General features: G+C 38.0%; 1 protein-coding gene across 5 annotated transcripts in view; it reads left to right on the plus strand.

Moving 5' to 3' along the window:
- The window catches only part of Ubr3 (ubiquitin protein ligase E3 component n-recognin 3), a 151511-nt gene that overhangs the window by 17326 nt on the left and 114418 nt on the right, over positions 1-19767 (plus strand). For 3 of the 5 annotated variants that reach the window (XM_052182654.1, XM_052182657.1, XM_052182656.1), the window contains exons 2-5: positions 7582-7721; positions 10923-11081; positions 16687-16830; positions 17331-17380. In XM_052182654.1, coding sequence (XP_052038614.1) covers positions 7582-7721; positions 10923-11081; positions 16687-16830; positions 17331-17380 — 493 coding nt within the window. The remainder of the gene's footprint in view (positions 1-7581; positions 7722-10922; positions 11082-16686; positions 16831-17330; positions 17381-19767) is intronic. The other 2 variants (XM_052182655.1, XM_052182658.1) reach the window with 1 other exon arrangement.

A 19767-nucleotide genomic window follows, 5' to 3' on the forward strand; every position in this document is an offset into this window, starting at 1 on the left:
CTGGCAACTGAGCCCCTAGTTTGCTTGTCTTCCCCATGCTGTTGCTGGGGTTCCAAAATGGGCGCTCCTCTGTCTTGCTTTTTATGTGTGCTGGGATCCAGATTCAGGACCTCATGCTTGCTTAGCACTGGGGCCATTTCCCTTACTGTCTACTCTTCCTTTGATCATTTAGCATTCTTTGCTTAATTCTCACATGCGTATTCTGAGTCAGTGGTGATTGATGATTCTCCTAAGTCTTGGTTCCTTCCTTCTCTGTATTCTGTACGTTCGATGCCTGACATTGTGAGTTGTACCTTGTTGACTGTCCTATATTTTGTTCTTATATTATTCTTTTATGTACTTCTAACTTTACTTTTAGCATACACTTATTTTCCTGGAAATAGTTTGAAAATAGTAAGAAACAAATCATAAAAGACCTCTTGGGTCTGATGAAGTGCTTAGTTTGGGATTAATTTTAGTCTTCTGAGGAAAGATTCTTTTGAGTTGTTGATTGAAAGTCTCATGAGTTAATGTAATTTTGGCTGAGGATGTAGTTAAGTAGGAAAGTGGTTGCTTAGCAGTTGCAGGTTTCAGTCTCTGGAGCCTTAAAAATTACTTCTTGCCTTCTGTCTGTTATCTATCTCTGTCTCTAACATCTATCTGTCTTTTTGCTATCTATATGCTATCTGTGTATCCTTCCTCTCTCTCTCTGTCTCTCTCTAACATCTATCTATCTGTAGCTATCCATCCATCCATTCATTCGTTCATGTATTTATTTTTACTTTTAGACATGGTCTCAAGTGTGGAGCTCTTGGTTGTTTTGGAATTCACTTGTTGACCAGGCTAGCCTCAAACACAAAAAAGATCTATCTACCTCTGTCTCATGAGTGCTGGGATTAAAGGTCTGTTCTACCACATCTGGCTTCTTGCTTGGATTTTGTAATTTCCAGTGTGATTATGGGAACAGATACCATTTATACCATTCTTGATCTAACATACTATGCTTTTAGAAGTGTTTATCTCTGGTGTTAGGTAATTTCCTTACCTTTATGTGCTAATCAGTACTTAAGGACTCAGGGACATTCTCAGGGGATAATTTCTCTGAGTTTTTTTCTCTTTGATGTAGCTCAAGGTACTGCATTCATCTTCTCAGAACAAGTTCTCTCTTCCCAGCTCAGGAAATTTGCCTAGGCCATTTTGGGTCTTGTTTGTGTTGGGTCTGGGAAAGTCTCCTAAGGAAGTAAGCTGACTTTGGTAGGACTCAATTTGTTTCCTACCTATTGCCTGATGTTCAGATTGTTGAAAAATAGCACTTTGTACTTTTGTTAGATTTTGGTTGTTAATTGAAAGAGTTAATTTGGTGTCTGATTTATCTAGGGCAGAAGTTAATATTCTAAGTGTCTTGTATCTTTGTTTTTGATGTAGGATTTCTTTCTTTTTTTTTTATTAATATGGTATGGGTTTTAGAGTAAATAGTATTATCATCAGAGTGGCTTATTTGTTTCCATTACAGTTAAGTGCTAGGTTCCCCTCCCCCCCTTTTCAAGACTAGGGTTCTCTTTATAGCTTGGGAGGTTTTGGAACTCATTTTGTAGACCAGGCTGGCCTTGAACTCACAGAGATCCACCTGTCTCTGCCTGTCAACTGCTGGGATTAAAGATGTGCACCATTACCTGTAGTTAAGTGGTGTTTTGATTAAAATATATTGAAGAAAATGTGATATTGCCTGTCTTCTCTCCTGGAAAACAATTATGTTTTTTAATGATATACTAAATTCCTTTAATTATGTACATATTTTTGTAGTATAATCTTATGTGTGAAATTTATCTCCTTTCCCCTTCTCTCTTCTCTCCATTGAATCTAACACCTTAATGCTAGGAATTTTACCACTTGGTTATATCCCTAATTCTATGGGCCAGTCTCCTAAGGATATTTTCTGTTGTCTCATGTTCTCTGAAAACGTGTTGCTCTGCTCTATTTTTGGGAGAGAATTATCACCTTTTAGAAAAGGACCCCAACTTCGTTCAAGTTCATAGGCTTGTATACAGATTTCAGGTATAGATTTTCCTGGAAACCTGTCGTGTTAGCTTCTTCTTTTTAAAAATATATAATTATAATTAACTAATTAAAGACAGGGTACTTTGTAGTCCTGGCTGCCCTGGAAGTCACAAATATCCTCCTGCCTTTGCCTCCTGGTGCTGGGATTATCTTTTAAACTTACATAAACCTCTGTATTTACAGTTAAAATGCATTTTTGAGATCAGATGTTAGCACAGTTCTAGGACTTGGGATGCAGAGGCAGGAGGATCAGGAGTTCAGTGGTAGCCACTGTCTCAAAAGCCATTGTCTCAAAAGATTTTTTTTTTTTTTTTTTTGGAGAGGGTATATGTGGATATTATTTTAAAAACTTTATCCTTTGCCTTTTCCCCTTGTTCGCATTTTATTTCATACTGTGAGGGGGATCTTACTGTGTTCCTTATGCTGTTCTCCTGCTCCTGTACTGGACTTACTGTATCTGCTTGGACACATAGAGTTTTTTGTTTTATTTATTATTTATTATATATAAGTACACTGTAGCTGTCTTCAGACACTCCAGAAGAGGGCATCAGATCTCATTATGGATGGCTGTGAGCCACCATGTGGTTGCTGGGATTTGAACTCAGGACCTTCGGAAGAACAGTCAGTACTCTGACCACTGAGCCATCTCTCCAGCTCCCACACATAGAGTTTTAATATTGGAACCAATCTTGGAAATTATGTTCTGCCAGCTCTTTGTAACTGAGGTGTACCTTACACCTTTGACGCAGATTCAGTAAAACATTCTACAGTCTAAGAGGGCTTTACTTGATTAATAGTTCAGTGCAATAATGGGCTAGTTTGATTACTAGTTAAGACTTTTGTGTTTTCTGTTCTCTGGCTATATACCTTTTGTATTCCTTGTTGGCAAGCTGTTGTCCAAAAGTCCTATGCTTATTTATGAGAATAACATTTGATTAGATCACATCACACTTTGGGTGAGGTGCTCAGGACTTGGGAAACTCTGTGAGCTTGAGGCCAGGCTGGCCTACATAGCGGGTTTCAGGACAGCTGTGTTCCAGAGCTACATAGTGAGACTGTCTCCCCAGCCCTAAAAATAAAAATTTGCATTCTCATTTGTTTACATGTTGTTTACACTTTCTTTCACTTTATATAAAAGCGACATTGAATGTTTATAACAGGCTATATCATGGCCTTTAAGCAAGAAAATATCGCTTTAAGAAAAAAAAAAGACTGAAAGACTGAATTCTGTACTATAACCAAAGGTTTTTTGTGAATTTTAAATTTACTTTCCTTTCTTAAACAAGTAAAATTGTTAGGAAACATGTGGATAAATATTAAGATCTTATCCAAATCTAAAAAACAATGAAACAATGGATATAAGTAAAATGCTCTTGGTTTTACTATGACATTTTCTTTATCATACGCTAGTCTAAATGTAACAGTCACTTAATCATTTAAATTTCATGCTGAAAGTTGAGAGGAAGAGATATGTAGGAATGTTTGAGGAAACGATGATGTTATGGACTGCAGTAATGAGCCCCCCCACCCCTTGGGGTAGGGAGCCGGGTCACAAGGTTAGTTACGTGGGCGGCAGGTGACTTGGATGGGGTTTCCCCTTTTGTCTAGCAATGACTTATTTATTTATTATCAATTAGGGGTTGCTCTCAGCTATAAACAATATTTTGGTCAGAGTTTCAAGCTGTGTAATTTCTTAAACAGACATCCCCATTCCTTCTTATAAAAGGACTTGTTTTGTTTTTGAAATTTGCAAATAATTATGTATGAGTATAGTGTATGGGAAGGATGAAAGAAAAAAAAGACATTGTTAGGAATTGTAGTTGTGGGCTAGAGAGATGGCTCAGTAGTTAAGAGCACTGACTGTTCTTCCAGAGGTCCTGAGTTCAATTCCTAGCAACCACATGGTGGCTCACAACCATCTGTAATGAGATCTGTTGCTCTCTTCTGGTGTTTCTGAAGAGAGAGACTGTGCATTAACATACATAAAGTAAATAAATAAATTGTAAAAAAAAGTAAGTAAATAAAAAGAATTGTAGTTATAAGATTTTGAGAATATGCACTGATAAATATTTTGTGAACAGTAGGAAAAACTATAAGATAGGACCTCTATTCCATTTTTTAAAAAAGATTTATTTATTGTTACATGTAAGTACACTGTAGCTGTCTTCAGACACACCAGAAGAGGGCTTCAGATCTCATTAAGGATGGTCGTGAGCCACCATGTGGTTTTACTGGGATTTGAACTCAGGACCTTCAGAAGACCAGTCAGTGCTCTTAACCGCTGAGCCATCTCTCCAGCCCCCAGGACATCTATTTCTGAAACTATTATTATATTGCCATAATTTTATTTTTAATAACTATTCAGTTGCTCATCCTCTAATTTACCATAAAGTAAAAGAGAGTTAAATTTCTACAAACTGAGACTATAACACTGCAAATTGTATTACTCCTTTTTTTTTCTTATTGAGCAAACAGGAAGTGGTAGATTGCTCATGATAAAGGTGTATATGCATGTGAACATATGTATGTCTATGGATTTCTTCCTTCCTTCCCTTGGTGTTGGGAATCTAGCCAGAGGCATATATATATATATATATATACATACATACATACATACATACATACACACACTGAACATGTTTTCTGAACTATACCTCAAATTTGCAGGAATAGTGAGTTGGGATTTTAATGTACGTTAAGAATTCCTAGGTTTGCTGGGCAGGGGTGGTGCACGCCTTTAATCCCCGGCACTTGGGAGTCAGAGACAGGGGATTTCTGAGTTCGAGGCCAGCCTAGTCTACAGAGCGAGTTCCAGAACAGCCAGGGCTACACAGAGAAACCCTGTCTCGAAAAATGGAAAAAAAAAATTCCTGGGTTAGTAAGTCTTGTATTTTTTTCGTTGTCACCTACTTTATATACAAAGGAGAGAATTTGTAAAATGCCTGTGTATGGTTTATAAGAGTTTCTGGGGGCGTATATGGTGCTGTACACCTGTAATGCCAGCAATGAGAGGTGGCGGTCGAAAGATTAGGAGTTCAAAGGCAACCTCAGCTACTTTAGGGATTTTTTGAAGCTTTCTTGGCTATACTATCTTGCCTAAATATCCCCACGACAGGCCCCCTTCCAAAACAAAATAGACTAAACCCCTGCAGTGTGGGTGTTCGTGGATCTCCGTCCTCTTTAGAGAGTACCACAAAATATTTATCTTACATCTTAATTCTAATTTAAGATGAACTCAGGCTAATGTAGTTATAAAATCTGAAAGTAAATAAAAATTTCAGAAGGTTTGAAGAACTTATGGAGGGGCTGGAGAGATGGTTCGCGGGTTAAGAGTGCTTGCTGCTCCTCCTAAAGACCCAGTGTTGGTTCCTAGTACATTCATCTCCTGGCTCACCACTGCCTGTTAGTCCAAATGCAGAGGCTCTGAGACCAGGCCTCCTCAGCCCAGCCTCCCCAGGGTGGGATGCACACACACATAAATACAAAATTATATTTTAAAAGTGGTAGGTTGCTCCACTCCGTAGAAGGTTAAAGGGTTATATACTAAGATTAGAAAGAGGTTAGAGAAGGCCATCCTTAATGATGGCGTAATAAGCTAAGTGAACTGAGTCAAAAGGCTAGGATGGAACAGTGTGCCATTCTGGGGGAAAACACGCAGTAATATTTAGGTAACCCTTTGGCTAGGATCAATCAAACAGGTTTATTTTTCTTATTTTACCATTGACAAGTGAATGTGTGGGGTAATTTTTTCCTGCTATGGCTTTTCTTGATCAGTTTTTTATGTTTATTAATTATCAATGGCACTTAGATTGTCCCTTCTTTCTTTTCTTTCCTTTTCTTTTCTTTCCTTTTCTTTCTTCTTTCCCTCCTCCCCCCCACCCCCACCCTGCCCCCTCTTTTGTTTTGAGACAGGGACTCATTGTGCTGCCCAGGCTGGCCTGGAACTTGGCTATGTAAACCAGGCTGCCCTCAAATCCACACAGACCTGTTTTGGCCTCTGTGAACACCTGTACTCTTGTATACACACACAGACTCTCTCTCTCTCTCCCTCCCTCCCTCCCTCCCTCTTTCTTTCTTTGTTTCTTTCTTTGTTTCTTTCTTTGTTTCTTTGTTTGTTTGTTTGTTTGTTTGTTTCTTTCTTTCTTTCTTTTTCTTTTTCTTTTTTTGGTTTTTGGTTTTTGGTTTTTGGTTTTTTGGATTTGGTTTCTTTGAGACAGGGTTTCTCTGTATAGCCCTGGCTGTCCTGGAACTCACTCTGTAGACCAGGCTGGCCTTGAACTCAGAAATCCGCCTGCCTCTGCCTCCCAGAGTGCTGGGGTTACAGGCGTGCGCCACCACCGCCCGGCCCCCCTCTCTTTCTTAATAACACAAATCTTAGAAGTCATTTTGCCATATTGAGTTGTGTTTATTATATATTAAACCCATAAATTTTGCATTCCTTGATCCTGGACTCAGTTGTAGTCTATTGATATTAATTATCATATATTATGTTTTAAGGATTAGCTTATTCTCATTAATCATTTCCTCCAAGAGTTGCTATCATATTTTACACACTGACTCTTCCACTTGATAGAATTAGTTTTTATTGATTCCAGTGAAATTAAATTTAAAGATTTAAAATTTTTGTGATTTTATGAAATAAAATCATTCTTCCTCTTAAAGGTGTACTTTTGCTGTATTCAGATTTTTAATGATTTTTAGCTGAGATAGTTTTTGTACTTTTTCTATTAAGTTTATTTTTAGACATTTTTATGTATTTAATTAGTAATTTTTTTGCTTGGTAGCAAAGTAACATATGACTATTTAGATTGTGAATATTTGTCTTTGTTGCTCAAATGTACCAGTTATTTTTAAAAATAATATGTAGTGAAGATTAGCAGGAACATGTACACTTAAATATATAAACTTTAAAAAAATAAACTTCAATTATTTATATCATTGATTAGTTTATTGAGGAAGGAATGGAAAATATAAATGATTTAGACAGCCATCAAGTTGTACTTACAGGTTTCTAAAGGATAGAAATAAGAAAATGACACTTGAAGGTGATGCACTGCATTCAAGCATGCCACGCCTATCGTGATTTTCTTTCAGTGTTCTGTGTGGGACATGACTAATATGGCCTTTCTATAGGAAAAGTCTCTCTGGGCACCATTTTTAATTTAAAGGTCTACTAAAGTTATATTTTTTTAAACTTCTTGCTTTAAAAAGCTTGGTGCTTTATGATTAAAAAAAAAATCATAAAGGCCGGCGGTGGTGGTGCACGCCTGTAATCCCAGCACTCTGGGAGGCAGAGGCAGATGAATTTCTGAGTTTGAGGCCAGCCTGGTCTATAGAGTGAGTTCCAGGACAGCCAGGGCTACACAGAGAAACCCTGTCTCGAAAACAAAATAAAACAAAACAAAAAAATCATAAAGAAGGATTATATTGGCGTCAGTGTTTGCTTGTATTTTCCATTTTAGTATTGTAAATAGAAGCAATAATTAGACATTGTTCTTTTTTGTTCCCTTTTTCTTAGTTTTCTCTTTTTTCTCCCTATTACAGGTTTTGCAGAAGACATCAGATTAAATCAAGTTCAAATATTCCCTGTGTCCCCAAAGACTTACTGATGATGTCTGAATTTGTTCTTCCAAGATTCATTTTTTGTCTTATTCAGTACTTAAGAGAAGGCTATAATGAACCAGGTATGTTTTTAATATGTTCATTGTAATACTCTGAATGTATCAGATCACAGAGTTTTAGCATTAATGATAAAGAAAAAATTTAAAGATATCACTTAAAATGTTATATTTTAACTATGTATATATATTTGTGTGTGTGTGTGTATGTGGTATGTATGTGTGTTTGTGCATGTGTATGTAGGTGGCCAGGGTGGCCAGAGGTGTGAGATGCCCTAGAACTTGAGTCACAGGCAGCTGTGAACCTGCAGATGTAGCTGCTGAGACTTGAACTCAGATTCTCTGTAAGAGCAGTGCATGCTTCTAACCACCGAACCTTCTCTGCAGCCCAAGATACCATTTGTTTTTAACATAAAATATTAAAGATAGCATACAAAATTATGGGCTTCACAATGCTGTTTTTATACATTACATCTTATTCCAATTTATGCCCTTTCTGCACTGCACTCTGCTGGGTAGAGTGCTCCTTTGCTTAACATTTTTAAAGTAATGACTATGAAGTACAGAAAAATAAATGATATAGGTGACTTTATAGATAGCTTGTAGGAAGCATAGTTGGGTGCTTTTTTGCCTCTAAATAAAGAGTGATTATGATTGGGCAAAATTAAGTAGCTAAGAAATGTTTGAATTTAACAGATTTTTAGATAATAAATTGCTCAGATATTTTATATAACAACTTATGATAGACTTAAATTGTTGGTGTCCATTTTATTGTATCACTGCTAAGTATGTATGAAGTTAGTACTTAAAAAAGAGGAAAACCACTCAACTTACAGTTGTTCTTTTAAGGTTTTGATTTAGGCACATATTCGAGTTCATTGTGGTCCGTTATGACTCAGGGATGGTAGTAGTATGGAACACAGTTAACTGTTTATAACGTCTTCTGGCTTTCTAATGATAGTGACATTTTTATCCTGTGGTACTACCTATTGTATGATTTTTACCTGTTTTAAGTGATTTAACCTATAAGTCTTACATTCAATTTGAAACCAGAATGCGGCATACACTTTTATCTTCTATCTACACCTTTTTCTAAAAAGATTTACTCATTATATGTAAGTACACTGTCGCTGTCTTCAGACACGCCAGAAGAAGGGCGTAAGATCCCATTACAGATGGTTGTCAGTCACCATGTGGTTGCTGGGATTTAAGTTCAGGAAAAGTAGTCAGTGCTCTGAACCGCTGAGCCATCTCTCCAGCCTTCTATCTGCATTCTTAAAGTGTGAAGAGGATATTAGATTTTTTAATTTTTTTACTTTTTGGGGCAGGGCTTGCTTAGTCTTCTGGGCTAGCTTGAAACTCACTGTGTAGAGCGGGCTGGCCTCCAATTTGTGGTGCTCCTCTTGTCTTTGTCTCCTGAGTGCTGGGATTATAGCTGTATGTACCACAGCCATCCGGTAATGTCTTTACATTCCTGAAATTCTCTTTACTGTGAGCAAGACATTTTACTCTCTTAATTGTGTTGTAAGCAACAGTTTAGAATCCTTTGTTAAGTACTTGTCTCAGAATATGTATCTTAAAATTAAAAAAAAAGTATTCTTTGATTTAATCCCAAACTACTGACTGTTTAGAATGAAGAATCTCTAGATACTAGATAAGGTTATCATTGAAGTTGTTTTCTGCCTTATTTCTTATGAACTTGATAAGCTTTTTGGAAATTTGCATTTTTGTATTACAGGCATTCTATTTTTAAAAAGTATTAAAACTTTTTTTTTTGTGTGTGTGAGAATCTTAAAGTTTACAATTAGTTTAGTTAAAGAATATTTCACACAAAAGTGTGTCATTAATTTTTTTCTTAATAATATTTAGTAGTTAAAAAGCGACATGAGTCCAGTGCATAGTTGTGATAGTTGTGTGCTACCAATTACCTGTTGTTAATTACTTAGAGACTGGGGCTCGCTGTGAGGCGCTGGCATTCCTGGAACTCTGTGTAGACCAGGCTGAGCTTCAGCTTGTAGCCATTGCCTGCCTCTGCCTCCCGAGTGCGAGGCCTAAGGCATGCGTCACCACACCTAGCTTTTGTTGTTGTTTTTGTTTTTGTTTGCTTATTTTTCTGTTTTTTAAATATGAAAATATGAAGAAGCTAGTGGAAGCATTTTTGTCTAAGGATGAATGTCATAAATGCATATTCAGTAATTTTTCTTCCGTTGCTCATCATTTATTTCTTAGTTGGGCAAACAAACAAAAAAAAAAGGAAAAAAAAACCTAAACAAACAAAACTCCAGAACTGTTTGTTTGTGAGCTCACTATAAACTTGAGGTCGTGGAAGCTCAGACATTTTGTGGATTCATAGTTGCTTTGGGTTCTTTTCCTCATTTTCTCTTAAAATGTCTAGCCTATTATTAGATGTCTTCATAGCCCTGACAGCAAACATCTATTATACATCTCCTGTGTTGCTGTGAGAGTCACTGGGGAGACAGTATACACGTGTAGCTCCCAGTACTTACTTGGCTGTCTACTGAGAAAGTAAAGTTTGGTGCTGAGTAAATGTCCTGTGTGTGGGTCCCTCCCTTGGTTCTGTGGACTACTACTACTACTACTACTACTTCTTTCTTCTTTCTTCTTTCTTCTTCTTTCGTTTTTCTTCTTCTTCTTTTTTTTTTTTTTTTGTTTTTTGGATTTGGTTTTTTCGAGACAGGGTTTCTCTGTGTAGCCCTGGCTGCCCTGGAACTCACTCTGTAGACCAGGCTGGCCTTAAACTCAGAAATCCACCTGCCTCTGCCTCCCAAGTGCTGGGATTAAAGGTGTGGACCACCACTGCCTCGTTTAGGACATCTTTTTAAAGGGCAAAAATACAAGGCTTTTCCTTTCATCTTTAATATTTACTGGCCAAAGAGGGCTTTTTTTTTTTTTTTAAAATCTCTACTTCCATTTCTCCTTGGGTGTGCACCCCCACTGCACTCTTGTTGAGAGGTCTGAGAACCCTCATGTGCTTCTGGGCATTGAAGCCAGCTTTAGAGACAGGCATTCTCCACAGTGAGATCTTGCCAGCCTCACAAGCTTAAATTCATACTATGTTATCAATTATTAATACTGACTTAATACTGACTTTTTTGTCTGTAAAATATCATCAAAACTACTAAAATTTTGAAAGAATAAAATGTTATTGTTCTGGACAAAATATTTTAAGTTATCCTTAGTTATATAATTATGTGTTTTTATATGTGTATGTAATATATGTATATATAAATAATTTTCTTTCTTTAGCAGCTGATGTACCATCAGAAAAAGATCTGAATAAAGTCCTTCAGCTCTTGGAGCCTCAGATTTCTTTTTTAGAAGACTTGACTAAAATGGGAGGAGCGATGAGGTCTGTTCTTACTCAGGTGTTAACAAACCAACAGAACTACAAAGACCTGACTGCTGGTGAGTGAAATGTTGGCACAGACTTACAGGTTTGTTTTGGTTTTGTTTTTTTTTTTGTTGTTTTGTTTTTTTTTTTGGGGGGGGGGTTGGAGACAGGGTTTCTCTGTGTAGCCCTTGGCTGTCCTGGAACTCACTCTGTAGACTAGGCTGGCCTCGAACTCAGAAATCCGCCTGCCTCTACCTCCCAGAGTGCTGGGATTACAGGCGTGCGTCACCACCATCCGCTGACTTACAGTTTTTTTATTCATACTCTTTGGAGTAAAAAATAGCATTTTTAAGAACTTAGTATTTTTCATAGAATTCTAAAGCTTAAAATTATTAAGAAAATTTCTTATAGATGAGAAAACTGAACTTCAGCAAAATTATCGGCTCTCATAAAGACTTCTCAACTGATTTCTGTTGCCGTATCTGGCCTTTCTTTCTGGGGTGTGATGACCCCTGTGAGAGCTCAGCTGGTCACTGGCAAGTGCTTTTACTTGCTGACATCTCACAGACCAGAATACCTGATTCATTGGCATTGCAGGATGGGGTGAGGGTGGGGTTATGCTAATACTTCACTGAGTAAGAAGTATTTATTTAAAGTAAAACCTAAGAGAGTTGTGAGCTTCAGGGGCCTGGTTTTGTGTGATGACACATTAGATTCTAGGTAGATAGTCTAGTGTTTGCCATAAATAACATAGACTAGGACAAGATGGGGCACTGGTTTGAACTATAGCAGGGCAGGTAGTACATATTGCAGGCTCTTAGGAAAAGGAATAGTGTGAGATATGTCTCATGGTTGCTCCTGACTGTACACATTGGCCCTGAGGCAGACCATGGTGATCCTGCTGAGTTAAAAATCATCACACTGGTCTACTGGAGCTGGAGGAAACTCAAAATTTGGGGCAGAATACCAAGAAGCGATGGTTAGGTACTTTGAGAATCAGTGAGTAGACAGTATGAGACTACCTAAGATTTTTGAAATTTTCCCTTTTTAGATTTATATGGTGAATGTTTTGCCTGCATGTATATATGTGCATCACATGTATTTATGGTGCCTGTGGAGGTGATAAAGGACACAGAGGATGTCAGATTCCCTGAAACTAGAGTTAGAGCTCAACTGTGAGTTGATTTGCAGGTGCTGGGAATTGAACCTGGGTCTTTTGCTAGAATAAGTGCTCTTAAATGCTGAGCTATCTCTCACTACTACCTAAAATTTGCTAGGGATCGCCTCTTGTAGGTTAAAGATAGAATAGGAAAGCAGTGTTAGTTAGAGTTTAGTTTAGCCATCTGAAAGAGACCTTCTATTTCTGTAAGCATCTGACTCTGAGATTCCAGGAGGCTAGAAGTAAGGTCAACTCTAGGTTAATCTTAAGAAAACTTAAAATCAAAAGGGAAAACAAGAAAACGAAAAACATAAAGAAAGCTCAGCATCAGGGGATATAGGTATAGCCCAGCAGTTAGGAGTGGGAGCGGAGTGGGGGAGGGGCTGCTTTTCAAAGGGACCCAGATTTCACTCCCAACATTCTTATTTGGGCAAGTTAGAACGGCTGGTAACTCCAACTCCAGGGGAATCTGACATTCTCTTCTGTCCTCTGAGAGCACCACACACATAGACAAACACACATTTAGGCATGTTTGGGCCTGGGTACCTGTGGAGGAGACCCAGTGCAGGTGGAGCTGTGTGAGTCCTTGGTCTGATCTGGCGGCTGGAAACGCAGAGAGGCCTGTTCCATTGCTCCAGCATGGCGGGTTTAGATGAAAGGAGACAGCCCATGAATTTTTAACCTTATTATAGAAGAAGAGAGTGAGAGAGGGGAGGTAGAGAGAAGAAAGCCAACCATGGCCATGCGGAAAGAGGGGGAAAAGAATGGGGAAAGTTAAGAGACGAGCTGGAGAGGGAAGAGAAGAGGGCAGGAGAGATAGGGCCAAACATCTCCTTTTATAGTGGGCCGGGCTACCTGGTTGTTGCCAGGTAAGTGTGGGGCAGGGCAAACCTGGCTGTAGCCAGGTGACTGTGGAGGTGGAGTACTAGGGGCTTGGACAGGCATTGCCCTATGTGACTGATGGCCATAGAATTATGGAGTTGAGGGCCTCCTGGTGTCCACCTAGTGTCTGGGAGCATGGGCAAAAAGCCTTCTGTCCCTCGTGAATTAAATCCACTGGGTTGCCGGGGTTGAAACCTAGCTCAACCAGAACATAGACTGCCTTTCACAGTTCGACAGACATGTACATATACACATAATAAAAATGCATCTTAAAGAAGCTTATAACCCAAGCAAAACAGATGGCTCAGCAAGTAAAGTACTTGCTGCTCAAGCCTGACAGCCTGAGTTTCAGCTTCAGAATCCCCAGGGAAAGGAGAGAACCAGCTTCCAAAAGTTGTCCTCTGATAAGCACCTCCCATCCCCCAGCTCCCCACCATGTATGACATGACATGCACAAAGTACCTGCACTCATATGCACACAACACACAGACACACACCCAAGTCCACACATGCTTATACAATATAGAAAGAGCCTCATCACCCAACAGTACCTGCATAGAAGGATAGAAGGCAGAGTATGAGGTGGTTCCTTTCAAGGTGGAGGTCCTTTCAGTATGTTGAACTTTCCATAGATCTGCCTTGTACAAAGTGAAAAATGAAGCCTTCATGTTTTGTTTTGTTTTGTGTTTTTCTTCTTTACCAGTCCAAAGTATTCAGTTTGTGGTTGAACTGTGTTCTACAACAAAATTTAGTACTCTGGCAATTGAAAATCTTTTAAATTGTATTTTTAGGATATGTTGTACATAGTAAAAACTAATGGGCACGCCAGGAAGCAAGCAGCTTTATTCTAGAGTCAGGAGATGAAAAAGCCCCCCAAAAACTGACCAAGATGATGGGGTAGATGCTGCATTTATCAAATAAAGACATTAAAACAATTAGTAGACAGTGGTCCAAAAAATTAAAGGAAATGTGTCTAAAGAATTAATGGAAGAGAGGTGATGGGTTTGTGGAGGGGAAACTGGGAAGGAGGATAACATTTTAAATGAAAATAAATAAAATAACCAAAAAAATAGATTTTAATTATTTTAATTGTAGGAAGGCTGCAATTTTTAAAACCTGTCATAACTTTGGTGTGGTATCAAATGTATACTTACATCATTAAATAATTGGATCATTTCCTTTTATGCTAAAAAAGTTAATGGAAAATATGGTGTCAGTAAAGAGAGATAATCTTAACAAAGAAATGTAAATGAAGAGCCAGTAAATGTCTATAACTGACACTGTAAACTACAGTGATGAGAAGGTCATTCACTAACTGGATAGGTTAGAAGAGCCTGTGTTGAAGACATAGCAACAGATCTACCAGCAACAGATCTAAACAGCACAAATGGCTGAACAAAACTAGAGCCCCAGGGACCCATTAGAATTGGATAATCTAGCCTGTGTGATATTCAAGATTTGAAGTATTTGAAGAATTTAACTGAATTTCTTCAGGGGTTGGGGGTGGCATTGAGATAGGGTCTTCCTGTGTAGTTTTGGCTGTCCTGGAACTCTCTCTGTAGGCTAGGCTGGCCTTGAACTTGCTGGGATTAAAAAAAGGCATGTACTACCACTGCCTGGCAAGAAGATTGTTTTTAACCATTGTAGCAATTTTAAGAGAGAGTTGTTACAATTGTTTTTACTTCATTTCTACAATTAAAAACATTCTTCTTGAAACTAAACAACATGAACAGCAACCCTTAGTTAACTTTTATTGATGGACATTGAATTAGATTTTGATTCCCAAGTTTGATGTTTGAGCCAGGTTTTGTGGACATGTCTACAGTTCCAGCTACTCAGGAGGCATACGGTAAGAGGAGTTACAAGTTTAAGATCTGTGTGGAATGCAGAATAAGGTCAGGGCCCTCTCTGAGTTTGGACAACTCTGAGACCGTGTCTCAAAATAGAAAGCAAAACAGTGATGGATATAGATCAGTGGAGAGTTGGCTGCACCCGTGAGGTTCAGTCCGCAGCAGACAGTGTGGGGTTTCCAGTCTAGCTTGTCAGCCCTCCTAAGCCTGTTTCCTTACTTAACAAATGGCAGAAGTGCATTCATTTTCAGTGTGATTGTGAGGAATTGATAAACTACATTTAGTTCAATGAATGACATCTGTGATAGGGCTTTTATTATTTAGGAAACTTTTTTGTGATATTAAAGACTAACCATGAACCCAGAGCCTGGCATATGCTAGGCAAACCATTGAGGTAGAGCCCTAGCACTTACTCATTTCTTTAGGAATCTGCATGTTTTTATTTATTTTTTAAAAAATATTTATTTTTATTTTATGTGTATGTATGTTTGCCTGCATGTGGGTAAGGAGGACCAGGTGTGAGCCTGGTTCCTGCAGGGATCAGAAGGTCAGGTGGAGTTGCCAGCCAGGTGCTGGTGCTGGAAACCAAACTCCCTGCCTCTCTATAAGAGCAGGAAGTGCTCTTCACCGCTGCACATTCTCTCCACGCCATTTTTTTATTCTTAAACTAGTTGTAGTTATTTTCAGTATTGGACCTTACATGAAGGTAGGATTCGTCCCATTTATTTAATATGAAGCAAACAGCAGCAACTACAGCAAACCCCAGGAGGGTCCACCCGTCTTCCGGGCTGTGTCACTGTTAGTCTGTCGCATGGTTCATATCACTGGTGTGGATAGTGTCCGCCCACCCCAAACTCCTGTGCGGTCACATAGTCAGCAGGATTCAGAGCTTAAGGAAGACACTACTTAAGAATTGGCAAATGCCATGGATATTTGGCTCTTATATAGGGAATAAGAGAGAATGAGTAAGTTTTAGTGTTAAGAACTCTAAATTGCTATTCTTTTCTTTCACTATTTTTCCATTCTCCACAATATAATAAAAAAGAAAAGAGAAAAATAGCGATAATCAGTAAACTGAAATGCGTAAGTGAAAGTTCTAAGATAAGTTGTGGAGCCCGAGTGTTACCATACTTGTGGAAGTAACTGTCTTAAGTGATACTTCAGTATAAATTAGACTTTTTTTTTTTAATGTAGTTCAGGCTATTTGGGAATTCTATGTAGACCAGGGCGGCCTCAAACTCACAGAGATCCGTGTGCTTCTACCTTGCAAGTGCTGGGATTAAAGGCGTATGAAACCATGTCAGTTATAAATTATATATTTCATTTCTTAAATGTGATAAGATGATTGTACAGTTTGAAAGCTTCATCCTTTCTGGAGAGCCTTTCTGAGTACTCTTCTTTGAATGAGTCCTGAGTATTTGGTATCCTAAGACCACAGATGGTCAGATCACATGAGGACATCTGCTTATTAATTGTTTTTACTGTGTTTTCTCTTTCCTTTCTCTACCATGGACCTTAAGGGTTCTGGAAGGTTGAAATCAAGCCTTAGCATGCCTTGTCTATAACCTCCTCATCTATTTTAGATGCTCAACATATTTCTATTCCTATTATAAACTGCCAATCATTCTGGGATTGTCAGTGTCAAGTATAATCACAAATATCAGATGTCAATTTTATGTTTACTGTAGTTGTTCCCTCTTCTGTTAGAGTATTTACTTGTGTGTATTCACAGGATGACTGTATTTGGACTTAGAATATTTTCTTCTGACTCTTCGTCTTCAACCTTAGGCCTTGGAGAAAATGCTTGTGCAAAGAAAAGTCATGAGAAGTACCTCATAGCTTTGAAGAGCTCTGGACTCACATATCCTGAGGAAAAGCTCGTGTATGGGATGCAGGAACCATCTGCTGGTACTAGCACTCTGGCAGCTCAAGGTTTGTCTAAATATTTAATTTGAACCATAGTGACTTCAGCTTATTGAAACAGACAGCCCCTCAAATATTCTCTATGATTGAACATTTGAGCTTTTCATTAATGTCATGAAAAGGGAGGGTAGTAGTTAGACAGGTGAATGAAGAAAATTAATTTTCCTTAAATACAGATTGTTCAGTTTTTAGTCTTGTGGTTCTGACTCGTGAGAAGTGTAGCAATTGCTATTCAGACTTCACCAGCTCAGTGGTTTAGTAATCATGGCATAAACCAAAATCCTCTGAAACAACTTGTAATTAATAAATTTAGGTTTTTCCTGGGATTTTTCTGTTGAAGTATCTGCTCCTCAGATAATATGTTCTTAAAGGTAAAGTTGAACTTTGCTGGAGTTACTTTTACAATGAGTTGCTTTTACTTATTCTGATATTTGTATGTCTCAAAATAATTTTAAAGTACATCAGCATGTGGCAGTTATGATAGAAAGCCTTTTTTCTTCTCTCTGAAGGTTTTGCAGGTGCTACTGGAACACTGGGACAGATAGACTCTTCAGATGAGGTGAGACTTAAATTTTAAAACTTTCTGTTGTTTTTAAAACAAAATTTCAAACATTCAATTTTTACCAATGACCACTCAGGAGCCAGACACCCTTCAACTAGAAGACCCTCCCTTCTCGGTCCTGAGTTTTCTTATGTTTACTCTGTTAACCGATTGTTTGCTCCTCTTCTTGTCCTGTCCTTGACTTTATTTAGCTCTTGCTTACTGTAAGCTCTTGGGTTAAAGGTGTGTGCTGGGGCTGAGCACTCCACAACAAGGAGGAAAAACAACAACAACAACAGAGGAAAAAGAAACATTTCCACCCACTCACAAAACTAATGGCATTAATTAAAATTTATATTGTAGTTCTTTCAAAACATTTTTTGCACATTTCTAAAATGATTAAAAATGAATAACTTGGTAAAGAACAGAAATGCGAATCAAGGAGGAAGTTGACGAGCGGATAAGCTAGAGAGAGGGTGGAGCTTGAATGAGCAACTTTTGCCATTTTGCTCCCCTCTCCCTGCCTCCGGCTTTATTCTTTAATTTTTAGTATTTGGCAACTTTAAGTTCCATGGCAAATTTGCATTAGTGTTCATATTGACATTTAATGAGGCTTGAGGATTGGAATTTTGGCATTGTTACTCTATAGTCCCACAGATTATCAAGCTAGCCCCTTCATGATTTCAGTTTTGTATTTCAGCATAGTAGAAGTAAAGGAAGATAGGATGAGGACAGTTACATTTTAATTAACTCTACAGAGAGGTAGATATAGCAATTAAAAAAACAATTTTAAAGTCTGTGTCTGTAACTAAGTAATGGGACATCTGTTCAGCATGCACAGTGCCCTGGAGTTGATCCTCAGCATATGTAGAAATAGACCTTAAGTCAAAAAACAAGAGATATCTAATTTAACTTTGTTTTAAGATGAAGAAACAGGTTAGAGAAATGGCTCAGTGGTTAAGAGTTCTGTACTTCCAAAGGATGTGGATTTGTTTCCCAGCACCCACCTATAGCTCTAGCAGGTGCTCCCTCTGGCTCCTAGGGTGCCCACCCACATGTGGTGTACCTACAAACATATACATAACATTTGTAAATAAAAGAGATGGATTTGAAACTGCAGTAACAGCAAGGTTTACTTGTATTTTGAAGTTTTAGTTGATTAGTGTATGTATTGCAGTCTACTTAATCTTGGTCTTGTCAGTGTGTCTGTCAGTCTTGTCTTTGTTATCTTCAGAGTGATAGAACATGTACTAAGCAGAGCTGTTATATGTATGACATTTCTTGCAATATCACTTATTTTTTTCTTGTGTAGCTCATCTGAAATAAGAGAAAATGTTATTTATGCTATATGGAACCAAAAATAAATACAAGAACATACTTTAATTTTGTGAAATATTTTAAAATTTAATATATATCATTTAAATTTGTGACTATCAGTTAATCTAGTTCCATAGAAAACCATCATCATTCTTATGTGTGAGTGGGTCTAACTATAATTAGATGTTTCTGAGAGGGAGGAGAATGTGTTGTAGGGTAGGGCATTGTGTTCTTTTTAAGCAGGTCTACTTATATAATGTAGGCTGCTTCAAGTTTTTCATCTTCCTGCAGTAGCCTTTGAGTACTGGGATTACAGGTGTGCACCACCATTCCAGTGTACAGATAACTTTTCAAGGAAACTTTATCTAGACTGAGGTTCATAAGCAGATGTCCATGTATTTCATCGCGAGATTATTAATTTCTGTGATTTTGAGGTACAAATGAAATAAAAAATTTCTCCTGTCAAACTATGAACATCTGAATGTTCATTTTAGAGAAATAGAATGGGGAAAAAGAAAAACAATGTTTGAACCTTGCATTTGGTACCTTTTAAAAAATTTTTGTGATAGATAAAACAGTAAATATATTTTAAGAATTAAAGTTGAATTTTTTAAAAAAATTATTTATTATTTCATATACACTGGTGTTTTGACTGCGTGTATGTCTGGGTGAGGGTGTCAGATTCCCTGGTACAGAAACTAAAGATAGTTGTGAGCTGCCATGTGGGTGCTGGGAGATGAACCTGGGTCCCCTGGCAAAGCAGCCAGTGCTCTTAACCGCTGAGCCAACTCTCCAGCCCCTAAAGTTTAATTTTAAATTACGAGGAATTAGGTGAATGGTGAACGTTGAGACTGGAGAGTCACATAATTTTTGTTGGGAAATTTCTGAGAAATACCAATATATTTCTTTTCTAGTGTAGGAATAGACTTTGCAGCATTTTTGGAGTTGATAAACTTCCATGTAAATGCTTCCAAGGATAGAGAGCTTTCCTAGTTAGCAGACAGTAGCTCCTTTGCTTGGTAGTTCTTACAGTGAAGAAGTTCTAGAAGCTTGGGGATGTAGCTCAGTGGCAGAGTGTTTGACCAGTA

The sequence above is a fragment of the Apodemus sylvaticus genome, chromosome 5 (assembly GCF_947179515.1).
Source record: "Apodemus sylvaticus chromosome 5, mApoSyl1.1, whole genome shotgun sequence".
Lineage (NCBI taxonomy): Eukaryota > Metazoa > Chordata > Mammalia > Rodentia > Muridae > Apodemus > Apodemus sylvaticus.